The sequence below is a fragment of the Haliotis rubra genome, unplaced genomic scaffold (assembly GCF_003918875.1).
Source record: "Haliotis rubra isolate DU_JTF1 unplaced genomic scaffold, ASM391887v1 Scf43, whole genome shotgun sequence".
In the NCBI taxonomy this organism is placed as follows: Eukaryota; Metazoa; Mollusca; class Gastropoda; order Lepetellida; family Haliotidae; genus Haliotis; species Haliotis rubra.
Window position 1 is genome coordinate 1,620,390 of NW_025767113.1, and position 13,341 is coordinate 1,633,730.

At 43.8% G+C, this 13,341-nt stretch overlaps 1 protein-coding gene across 1 annotated transcript in view; it reads right to left on the minus strand.

Moving 5' to 3' along the window:
- The window catches only part of LOC124289027, an 87,755-nt gene that overhangs the window by 52,161 nt on the left and 22,253 nt on the right, over positions 1–13,341 (minus strand). Inside the window, exon 2 of the mRNA XM_046725624.1 lies at positions 2,245–2,305. Within this exon, the coding sequence (XP_046581580.1) occupies positions 2,245–2,305 (61 nt within the window). The remainder of the gene's footprint in view (positions 1–2,244; positions 2,306–13,341) is intronic.

A 13,341-nucleotide genomic window follows, 5' to 3' on the forward strand; every position in this document is an offset into this window, starting at 1 on the left:
ATTGTTCAGTAATGAGAATCTTTGTCTCATGATCTCATCAGTAGATTGTTCAGTAATGAGAATCTTTGTCTCATGATCTCATCAGTAGATTGTTCAGTAATGAGAATCTTTGTCTCATGATCTCATCAGTAGATTGTTCAGTAATGAGAATCTTTGTCTCATGATCTCATCAGTAGATTGTTCAGTAGATCTTTGATGAGAATCTTTGTCTCATGATCTCATCAGTAGATTGTTCAGTAATGAGAATCTTTGTCTCATGATCTCATCAGTAGATTGTTCAGTAATGAGAATCTTTGTCTCATGATCTCATCAGTAGATTGTTCAGTAATGAGAATCTTTGTCTCATGATCTCATCAGTAGATTGTTCAGTAATGAGAATCTTTGTCTCATGATCTCATCAGTAGATTGTTCAGTCATGAGAATCTTTGTCTCATGATCTCATCAGTAGATTGTTCAGTAATGAGAACCTTTGTCTCATGATCTCATCAGCAGATTGTTCAGTAATGAGAACTTTTGTCTCATGATGTCATCAGTAGATTGTTTAGTAATGAGAACTTTGGTCTCATGATAAGCACCTTTGTCTCATGATCTCATCAGCAGATTGTTCAGTAATGAGAACTTTTGTCTCATGATGTCATCAGCAGATTGTTCAGTAATGAGATCCTTGTCTCATGATGTGCGTGTGTTAGTGTGTGTGTGTGTGGTGTTTTCATATGTGTGTTTGTATGTGGGGAGGAGGGTGGGGTGTCTGTGGTACGTTGGTGTCCTGTATTGGTACCTTATCTAACATTTTGTTCTCAGTGATGTTACAGACAATCCACAACTTTGTTGCACCGTTTGAGGCAAAGCTGGACATGCCACATCGCACCAACACCACACACGATACACCGGCTCACCCAAGTTGTTCACTATCGATGGGGAAACTAATTGATATGCAGCTAGCTTGTGATGGAAACAATCCAATTATATAAGTTGGTAGGAAGCCAATCCATGTCACACGCCAGACCACACTGTATCTGGTCTCAGTTGGTTTCTGATGCAATGAAGAGTGGGTGAGGGGGGGAGGGAGGTGTTAATAACGCTGTACAATTTTGGGGAAATGGCTGGCGTAGCTGTCAGGGCGTGGTGGTTAGCTGTTTGGTGTAGCTGTCAGGGTGTGGTGGTTAGCTGTCTGTGTAGCTGTCAGGGCGTGGTGGTCAGCTGTTTGGTGTAGCTGTCAGGGTGTGGTGGTTAGCTGTTTGGTGTAGCTGTCAGGGTGTGGTGGTTAGCTGTCTGTGTAGCTGTCAGGGCGTGGTGGTTAGCTGTCTGGTGTAGCTGCCAAGGCGTGGTGGTTAGCTGTCTGGTGTAGCTGTCTGGACGTGGTGGTTAGCTGTCTGGTGTAGCTGTCAGGCGTGGTGGTTAGCTGTCTGGTGTAGCTGTCAGGGCGTGGTGGTTAGCTGTCTGGTGTAGCTGCCAGGGCGTGGTGGTTAGCTGTCTGGTGTAGCTGCCAGGGCGTGGCGGTTAGCTGTCTGGTGTAGCTGTCAGGGCGTGGTGGTTAGCTGTCTGGTGTAGCTGTCAGGGCGTGGTGGTTAGCTGTCTGGTGTAGCTGTCAAGGCGTGGTGGTTAGCTGTCTGGTGTAGCTGTCTGGACGTGGTGGTTAGCTGTCTGTGTAGCTGTCAGGGCGTGGTGGTTAGCTGTCTAGTGTAGCTGTCAAGGCGTGGTGGTTAGCTGTCTGGTGTAGCTGTCTGGACGTGGTGGTTAGCTGTCTGGTGTCGCTGTCAAGGCGTGGCGGTCAGCTGTCTGGTGTAGCTGTCAGGGCGTGGTGGTTAGCTGTCTGGTGTAGCTGTCTGGGCGTGGTGGTTAGCTGTCTGGTGTAGCTGTCTGGGCGTGGTGGTTACCTGTCTAGTGTAGCTGCCAGGGCGTGGCGGTAGCTGTCTGGTGTAGCTGTCTGGGCGTGGCGGTAGCTGTGTAGCTGTCAGGGCGTGGCGGTAGCTGTCTGGTGTAACTACCAGGTTAGCTATTCTGAGGCCCACCTATGCTTGGTATAAGTGGTATTTCAGTTTTTACGTTTAAGTATGTTGAAAATGTAATCCACGTTTTTTGTGCCGGAAAACTTTTGCGGAACGTGATAGATACATGATCAGGCGTGTACATGATCAGAGCCGGGACTCGTGTACAATAATCAGGTTGATGCATTGATCAATACAATTTAATCTTTGATGAAAAAGACCCCCGCTCCATGTGTTGAACTTAAGTAGTACTAACCTGAACGGCCGTGGAGAGAGGAGAGAAGACACAGATAAGTAGCAGGACGCAGTCGATTAGCCTGGAACAGAGAATCAGCCATATTAAAAACAGGAATATAACACAGAACTGAATGAAAGACACGATAACACCAGGGATCGTTAACCATGTCATCTTTTGCCATCTTCATTCGTGGCGGTCAATTTATGTCAGTTGTTATTTTGTACACGCTACTACCGTTGACGGATTCATTACATTCATGAAATCATACACGATTACGTCATCAATGACGATAGAACGCCCTTATTAATGTAAGCGTCAGTGTGATAGCCCAGTGGTTAAAGCATATGCCAGTAACACGAGATACCAAGTTCTATTCCCCACATAAAAACAACGTCGTAAGCCCATGTATGGTGTGCTGTCGTGGTAGTGCCTGAAAAATTAGACCACCCTGTCACCCGTGGCGCCTCAGCTGCCGAAGAGTGTGGTAACTATAGAGTTTTAATTACGACGACTGGCACGTCACTGTAGTAACGATATGCCGCTCTTTCGTGCATGCTCCTATTTCACCTCTTCACACATGTGTACAAGCATCGATCACAATCAAGCCCTATCTAGCTAACACTTGGCCATGTAAAGTTGTATATTGGCCCTGATTAGAATTTCAGTGTTTACACACGCGTTAGGACGTTTAGATAATAATTTACATGCAGTTACATGGAGTAAATATGATTCTGTTCAATTACATGTGAACCTCAAAGTCTCTCGGCAGAAACCAAAACACCATGTTTTCTGTTGGCATCTGATTTATTAGCCGATGCTGTTTGATTTCAAACGGACTCGAGGTTTGTTTTTTCTTGGTTCTTAAACACACAGACGCGTTATTTACTTTCGGATTTTATCTTATTGACACACGATCACTGCTTTAGACATGTAGAGCCTGTGCTAAACTACAACACAGAGACGTGAACTAGATTGTGAACACTTGATAAAAATTTCCAAATGCTTAGCTTTGATAGAAATGTATCGAAAATACAAGGTTGTTATTGAAGGCGATAACACTAGAAGAACAATGACTATTTGTCTGTGTAATCGTACATCAGAAAACATTGTTGATTTGTTATACCGTCAATATGCGGCTGACTACCACTACCCTGTACAGTGTACACTCCCCATCTATTTCACTCCGGCATGTTGGTTGTGCTTCTTAGATTGCATATCGCCAGCTGATTTGAGCGATACCACCCTTGTACTATTGTACAACGCACGCAGATGCTATTAGCTAGATATATCTATTTACAAGGCACTTGAGCAGTATATGTCCTAGCGCACAGTCAACATGCATTCTGTGGCTGCATGGGACATTGAAGTGCAAGTATTCCAGTGTCGCTCTTCACACTGTTCCACAGTATGCTGGCAATGCTTACAAGGTGACATACTTTGACCCTTACCATTAATCTACATTCCTTGCGAGTGGGAAGTTTGTACCGAGAAGGGCTTGTATTACGGGAGCATAATACTAATACAAAGTCTCTAGTGCAAGGAGCCTACCCGTCGATATTGTCGAGACATGCTTTCACAGGACCTCTGACCTCTCTTAAACTCATGTTGGTGGGAACTGACATTTATCATCATTCAGGGTAGGCATGGACATGTTCTTACTCCTCATTCGGGGTAGGCATGGAAATGTTCTTACTCCTCCATTCGGGGTAGGTAGGGAAATGATCTTACTCCTCATTCTGGGTAGGCATGGACATGTTCTTAATCCTCATTTGGGGTAGGTAGGGAAATGTTCTTACTCCTCATTCGGGGTAGGCATGGACATGTTCTTACTCCTCATTCGGGGTAGGTAGGGAAATGATCTTACTCCTCATTCTGGGTAGGCATGGAAATGTTCTTACTCCTCATTCGGGGTAGGTAGGGAAATGATCTTACTCCTCATTTGGGGTAGGTAGGGAAATGATCTTAATCCTCATTCGGGGTAGGCATGGACATGTTCTTACTCCTCATTCGGGGTAGGAAGGGAAATGATCTTACTCCTCATTCGGGGTAGGCATGGAAATGTTCTTACTCCTCATTCGGGGTAGGTAGGGAAATGATCTTACTCCTCATTCGGGGTAGGCATGGACATGTTCTTACTCCTCATTCGGGGTAGGCATGGACATGTTCTTACTCCTCCTTCGGGGTAGGTAGGGAAATGATCTTACTCCTTATTCGGGGTAGGCATGGAAATGTTCTTACTCCTCATTCGGGGTAGGTTAGGACATATTCTTACTCCTCCTTCGGGGTAGGTAGGGAAATGATCTTACTCCTCATTCGGGGTAGGCATGGACATGTTCTTACTCCTCATTCGGGGTAGACATGGAAATATTCTTACTCCTCATCCGGGGTAGGTAGGGAAATGATCTTACTCCTCATTCAGGGTAGGCATGGACATGTTCTTACTCCTCATTCGGGGTAGGCATGGAAATATTCTTACTCCTCATTCGGGGTAGGTAGGGAAATGATCTTACTCCTCATTCGGGGTAGGTATGGAAATGTTCTTACTCCTTATTCGGGGTAGATAGTGAAATATTCTTACTCCTCATTTGGGGTAGGAAAATATTCTTACTCCTCATTCGGGATGGGTAGAGACATATTCTCACTCCTCATTCGGGGTAGTTAGGGAAATTCTTTTACTCCTCTTTCGGGCTAGGTAGGGAAATATTCTTACTCCTCATTCGGAGTAGGTAGAGAAATATTCTCAGTCCTCATTCGGGGTAGATAGGGAAATGCTTTTACTCCTCATTCGGGGTAGGTAGGGACATATTCTTACTCCTCATTCGGAGTAGTTAGGGAAATTCTTTTACTCCTCATTCGGGGTAGTTAGGGAAATGTTCTTACTCCTCATTCGGGGTAGGCATGAAAATGTTCTTTCTCCTCATTCGGGGTAGGTAGGGAACAGTTCTTATTCGTCATTCGAGGTTGGTAGGGAAATATTCCTACTCCTCATTCGGGGTAGGTAGGGAAATATTCTTACCCTCATTCGGGGTAGCCATAAAAATGTTCCTCATCCTTATTCGGGTAGGCATGGAAATGTTCTTACTCCTCATTTGGGGTAGGTAGGGAAATATTCTTACCCTCATTCGGGGTAGGTAGGGAAACATTCTTAGTACTCATAGGTAGTACTCCTCATCTGGGGTAGGGTAAAATGTTCTTGCTCCTTATTCGGGAAATGGAAATTCTTACTCCTCATTTGGGGTAGGAAGGTAGCATCTGGGGTAGGTAGGGAAATATTCTTACTCCTCATTCGGGGTAGCCATAAAAATGTTCTTGCTCCTTATTCGGGTAGGCATGGAAATGTTCTTACTCCTCATTTGGGGTAGGAAGGGAAATATTCTTACCCTCATTCGGGGTAGGTAGGGAAATATTCTTAGTACTCATTCGGGGTAGGTAGGGAAATATTCTTACTCCTCATTCGGGGTAGCCATAAAAATGTTCTTGCTCCTTATTCGCGTAGGCATGGAAATGTTCTTACTCCTCATTTGGGGTACGTAGGGAAATATTCTTACCCCTCATTCGGGGTAGGTTAGGACATATTCTTAGTACTCATTCGGGGTAGGTAGGGAAATATTCTTACTCCTCATTCGGGGTAGGCATGAAAATGTTCTTACTCCTTATTCAGGGAAGGCAGTGAAATATTCTTACTCCTCCTTCGGGGTAGGTAAGGACATATTCTTAGTACTCATTCGGAGTAGGTAGGGAAATGTTCTTGCTCCTCATTCGGGGTAGGCATGAAAATGTTCTTTCTCCTCATTCGGGGTAGGAAGGGAAATGTTCTTACTCCTTTCACGGAGTAGGCAGGGAAATGTTCTTACTCCTCATTCGGGGTAGGTAGGGAAATGTTCTTTCTCCTCATTCGGGGTAGGTAGGGAAATGTTCTTTCTCCTCATTCGGAGTAGGTAGGGAAATGTTCTTTCTCCTCATTTGGGGTAGTCATGGAAATATTCTTATTTCTCATTCGGGATAAATAGGGAAATATTCTTACCCCTCATTCGGGGTAGGTAAGGACATATGCTTAGTACTCATTCGGGGTAGGTAGGGAAATATTCTTACTCCTCATTCGGGGTAGGTAAGGACATATTCTTAGTACTCATTCGGAGTAGGCACGAAAATGTTCTTACTCCTCATTTGGGGTAGTTAGGACATATTCCTTATTCGGGTTAGGCATGAAAATGTTCTTACTCCTTTCTCGGGGTAGGAAGGGAAATGTTCTTACTCGTCACAACTAACCCAGCCGCATTTTAATCCTGTTTATTTTTTACACATACTCAGAGGTTACGACAAAATGCATATAGTATAGTGTTATAGTCTAGTATTCTAATAATTTAAACTTCTCTGGAATTTAACACATTTAAATAAAGTGCATCTCATTATCAATTATGGATAAGAAGTATCATAGATACATTAGATGTGCAGATCATTTTCAAGGTCAGTTCCAGGACATATATATGCTCCACCAGGACTTATAAAATACTAGGGCGGTGTGGTAGTCTAGTGGTTAAAGCGTTGGCTCGTCACGCCGAAGACCCGGGTTCGAATCCCCACATGGGTACAATGAGTGAAGCCCATTTCTGGTGTCCCCCGCCGTGATATTGCTAGAATATTGCTAAAAGCGGCGTAAAACCAAACTCAGTCAGTCAGTCAGTCAGTCATTCAGTCAGTATAAAGTACTAACGTCCAATATGCTGTGTCCACAGCATTCTCGCCGGCAGAGGTGATAGAGTGCACTGCAGGCCATGACCTGGTAGGTAAGTATACCCGCCGAGTGGCCTGCAGGCCATGACCTGGTAGGTAAGTATACCCGCCGAGTGGCCTGCAGGCCATGACCTGGTAGGTAAGTATACCCGCCGAGTGGACTGCAGGCCATGACCTGGTAGGTAAGTATACCCGCCGAGTGGCCTGCAGGCCATGACCTGGTAGGTAAGTATACCCGCCGAGTGGTCTGCAGGCCATGACCTGGTAGGTAAGTATACCCGCCGAGTGGTCTGCAGGCCATGACCTGGTAGGTAAGTATACCCGCCGAGTGGCCTGCAGGCCATGACCTGGTAGGTAAGTATACCCGCCGAGTGGACTGCAGGCCATGACCTGGTAGGTAAGTATACCCGCCGAGTGGACTGCAGGCCATGACCTGGTAGGTAAGTATACCCTCCGACATGTTGTGTTCATGATTATGTTGTTTTTCTATGAGTAATAGTAGTTCTCAAAGAAAAGGTAACTATCTGTTTATTACAATAAACCCTGACGTTTTACGCTATCCCAACACTTCTATATCACTATCAAACGCTGCACAAAAACGTGAAGCTTCCTTTTTGTCAAATTTCCTCCAGTGAATTATGGGGACATACGGGTCAGTCCCACGGTGTCAGCCTCAAGCCTAAACATGTCAAATTTAGGAAACAAGGAACGTGTGTAACTTTTTTAATCCTTTTTTCTACAGAGCATATGTCTATTTGGCCCTGTTACGAATGTATACAACCACTGTACACGGATATATAAATATATACATACATACATAAAGTTCATTACCAGCTGCTTGTGTGTGACTATTGGCTGCCTTCCAAAGTATGTCTGTACGTCGAGTGCATGTCAAGTTCTTTCACATGTCAACAGCTTGCTATGTTGGGTCATAATTCTCGTCTACAAGCACGTGCATATTAAGGATGGGCACCATGTTACAACGTCCTAGTCAATATTGACATATATTCACATCTGTCATCAACAATGTTTCAACCAGATCATGGTGCTGTTTAATGCAATGTAGTTGAACAGGAGCTCCCAATGTTCAACTAGATAACGGTGCTGTTTAATGCAATGTAGTTGAACAGGAGCTCCCAATGTTCAACTAGATAACGGTGCTGTTTGATGCAATGTAGTTGAACCGGAGCTCCCAATGTTCAACTAGATAACGGTGCTGTTTAATGCAATGTAGTTGGACCGGAGCTCCAAATGTTTCAACTAGATAACGGTGCTGTTTGATGCAACGTAGTTGGACCGTAGCTTGGTTACGGTCACCGGCTTTGCTGCCATGCCTGGCCGCTTTGAGGTTGACAAAAGGCTAAACATGATTCGACATGTATGTAGGGTTGTATGTAGACGGGCGTCACCAGTCTCACATACAATCTCACTGCCCAGATATGTAGGGTTGTATGTAGACGGACGTCACCAGTCTCACATACAATCTCACTGCTCAGATATGTAGAGTTGTATGTAGACGGGCGTCACCAGTCTCACATACAATCCCACTGCTCAGATATATAGAGTTGTATGTAGACGGGCGTCACCAGTCTCACATACAATCTCACTGCTCAGATATGTAGAGTTGTATGTAGACGGGCGTCACAAGTCTCACATACAATCTCACTGCTCAGATATATAGAGTTGTATGTAGACGGACGTCACCAGTCTCACATACAATCTCACTGCCCAGATATGTAGAGTTGTATGTAGACGGGCGTCACAAGTCTCACATACAATCTCACTGCTCAGATATATAGAGTTGTATGTAGACGGACGTCACCAGTCTCACATACAATCTCACTGCCCAGATATATAGAGTTGTATGTAGACGGACGTCACCAGTCTCACATACAATCTCACTGCTCAGATATATAGAGTTGTATGTAGACGGGCGTCACCAGTCTCACATACAATCCCACTGCTCAGATATATAGAGTTGTATGTAGACGGGCGTCACAAGTCTCACATACAATCTCACTGCCCAGATATATAGAGTTGTATGTAGACGGACGTCACCAGTCTCACATACAATCTCACTGCCCAGATATGTAGAGTTGTATGTAGACGGACGTCACAAGTCTCACATACAATCTCACTGCTCAGATATGTAGAGTTGTATGTAGACGGGCGTCACCAGTCTCACATACAATCTCACTGCTCAGATATATAGAGTTGTATGTAGACGGGCGTCACAAGTCTCACATACAATCTCACTGCTCAGATATATAGAGTTGTATGTAGACGGACGTCACCAGTCTCACATACAATCTCACAGCTCAGATATATAGAGTTGTATGTAGACGGGCGTCACAAGTCTCACATACAATCTCACTGCTCAGATATATAGAGTTGTATGTAGACGGACGTCACCAGTCTCACATACAATCTCACTGCCCAGATATGTAGGGTTGTATGTAGACGGGCGTCACATATAAATCTCATTGCCTAGATACATGGCATCCAAAGCCAAACGACTTTGTTCGTGACATGACTCTTTTCACCAAGCAGTTAATGGGTACCCAGTAGGATTGGATGGTAATGTGACTGTTAACAATGGGTTGTACATCTCCGAGGTACCAGGGGGAGAAATGTGAGAGCAACTGGTGAGTGGAACCATTATACGTCAGTGCCATCACTGTTTCCTTGAGTGTGGAATATATTTAGGGTATTCAAACCAAACATACTTCAGAGACCTTAAGTGTAAAATTGTAATGGTTGCCATTCACGTGCCTCTAATGTATTAATTTTCTTGAATTAGTTATAACTGTGTACATGTGAAGCTTTAGTTGCACCCAGCGAGTGACTGTCAGAACGACCTGCTGTACGATACGGCGTCTCAACCTTCCCTGTGTACAGTATGTAATGTCGCGAGGCTGACAAAAAGGGTGTATTGAAAATAACTGGAATGTGAAATATCCCAAATGTTCCATAAATAATCATATTACAACGTGAATGTTGTACTGACTATCCACCGTCTACATGTGCAGGCTGTTGTCTGTTTACGATCACTGTGCAAATGGAACTTACACAAAATATGTTTAATGTTCCCTTGATGGGGTCATATAATGCATACAATTCTCATTGTAATTGTGAAATACCTCTAATATGACACACGGCCCCACTGGCAGATGCAGCTGTCCATGCATGAGGGGAATTATTTGCTGCACACTCTCAGAATATCACGTCCATCGTCATGTTTAATGTCAGTATAATGTCCCACAATAACACTGCTTGTGACGAGAACACATACTGTGTTTAACAAATCTGGCACACATCCGAGACGATTCAATACACTCGCTGATGAGACAGCATCCCCAAGTACTATACTGCATGGGTATATATGTTAATTTGTTCCAGGTCATGTCTTACATGGTATTCACACAGCCAAATCGTCTGTAAGCTCGCAATTCCTAGCATTACTGCTTTGAAAAAGTGCCACATTTAAACTCTGTCCCTATTGAATCCTCATTCTTATTATACACTTGGATTACATGTTATGCTCTGAATTGCTGCTCCACAATAGATCTCCAAACGCACTAGGAGAAGATGCATACTTGTTGGGAGAACACTTACAAAGTTTGCTCTGAACAACAATCGGGCTCTATAAATATATTTTGCGCTCCACAGAAGAAAAGGAATGCGAAATATCTTCTACATATTTCCCTTTAAGCAGTGTCATTCACGCCATTTGAGGAAATCAACACTGTTTATCTTTCGAAGCTGAGAAATATTGGCAAATCAGGTCATTGTATTGTTAGTAAGGACTGCCTCTGCTGAGGTACAACGTCACAGACTGGACTATCAAAATACACGTCGACCTTTTATCCAACATGTTATGAACTAACAGTATGGCGATAGACCGAGTCTGAGTATCAGCTCTGTACTTTAAGTAATCACACGTGAATACAACGTGGTGAGGCTCCCCGCCACCAACACCAACTCCGTCAGATCCAGCGTCTGCCCATGTGACGTTAAAAGATACGGTACTTGTTGTCCCCGTGCCTGACATACAGGAGATAAACCTAAGTCTGGTGAGCTTGGAGGCAGTGCTATGTGTGTGAGTGAGGCATCTACCTGGGCTAGCACTATAATACCATCAGGAATCAACACCACCCCTGTTACCCCTCCCCTCTCACCCGCCACCCCGTGAAGTTGTATCATCGTAACCCTTACATCCCCTCAAGTGACCTCCCCGCCCCCAAATGGCTGATTTTGTATGCACTAATAGACTCGGAACACTATACACACTCATTTCTTTCAGAAAATACCTGATTTATGTCGATTTGAATCAACTGTTAATGTCAAAGGTCTGTTCTCAAATCGTTGATATACAAAAATATAAAATAGAAACATATCGTAAGATGTTTTCAGGCGTGTAGCGCCGGTTTTGCAACAGTATTACCGTTAAATCAAGATGTATACTCTCAATGTGTGCCACAAGTCTCAAAACTATTATTAGGTCTAATTCCGAGATTGGAGCCCATCATCTCCAAATGTTGTTTTGACTAGCTCTGCCTCCGGTACAATGACACACAGAGTAACAAACTCATTACTCTTGCAGCATCACTCGTCAGCATGAAGTGCCCCAAGCTGCTGTGGACATGCAGCCGATGCCACGCGACCATCATTTATCTCAGTTTGTCGCCCATCAACCATTCTCTGTTTGCCGACAGTCTACACGTCACAGATGGGACGGCCAAAAAAACTGTATGACGGCCGAATCGCGTAGGCCGTGGTGAGGTGGGGGAGCTGTAAGGTAGGTAAACTAGCACAGTGTGTGTGAGACAGGGTGAGCCACTGACACCTTGTCTATTTACAAACAGAGGACATGTACACTCGCTGCTCACAAATGAGAATTCTTGTAATATGTGTGTTAAAGCTCGTAGGAGGCCGAGTGTATTTATTTAAGGGTTAACCGCAGTCGTTCATATTCTCATTCCTTACATAACATGGTTATAGTGGGGAGACCATGCAGTCATTGACTTGTCCTTCACTAAAGGGACTCCTCCATCATATACCTGTCACACATGAGTACTTATCGTAAACATGGAAAACACCATCAAATAGTAGGCTTCATTACTGATCCAGAGCCCGTAACTCGTGACCGGTAACCCGAAAGTGCTCCCGAAGCACCCTTATATGTAAACCAATCTTTGTATTATATAGTTGAGTCCAGGAACATAAACTCCTGCGTACACGTATATACCCCGGTATGTCCCTGACTATTACAGTTAAAACAGTGTGTCGAATAGTTGGCAGTGTGATATAGGCGATGATAAAACATATTGGTACATATCTACCTTTTTGTCACATAGTTTCAAGTACACATTGTCTTAACGCCGATATTTTATCAAAGGCAGCATTTTTCACAACTACCTCGAGGGGATTCCTATCCTCCACAGAGTCGTGTTTTATCTTTAGAGCTATCCAAGGTCCCATCTAGTAGGGATAGCACATAGCTTGTGGGTATGTTTTGTCTACAACAACAGCATGTATCTGACGTCGCAGAATTATTTATTGGAAAGGTCAATTACTGGTCACTGGCGTGCGGCCATAGCACCACGGGAACAAGGTTACGTTGGCCATATGACGATGTTGACTAGTGCATGTACTAATGCGGGTGCGAACGTTGATGTCAACTGGTGATGTCCTACACATTGGTCATGTGTAGACTTTGTGTCACCAGTGGTATACTACCTCCTGACTGCAGTAACTGTGACGCTGACGGTGTGTACACTTTGTGTCACCAGTAATATACTACTTCCTGACTGCAGTAACGGTAGAAAACTACACATATCAGCAATACACGTAACATGTGAGTCGAAATGTGAAACAAGTTCTTGCGCATCATCAACGATAGATATAGCCTAGGAAAGTTTTGATAACGTTTGTATTATTTTGGTCCAACTCAGTTTCCAAGAGTATACCTTCTATGTTATATATAGCGTACCACCTCATATTGAAATCCAAAGAGAAAAAGTGTCCAATAGTTTCCGTGAACATGCTTTAGCAACCAATTAAACAGCACTACCGTCAGAGTTGTCACCGGCGAGGGTTAATTAAGAAGAGTAATGGTATCAGGTTTTACACGTGTGAGATAACAAGGTTCCTTGTCGCTATATAACAGTAAAACGTCAGATAAAACATAACTAAAACATCACGATGGAGATAATTACGGCTTTGGCGAGGAGGATACTTGTTATACTATCTATATAAAACTGTGGCTTCCACTAATGAATGTGTTACGTTTGTTGACCCCAATACCTACACATGTTCTATCTCTATTGGTCTATCTAATCATCCTTTAATCAATGTTTTCCCACAATTTGATAAATGTTT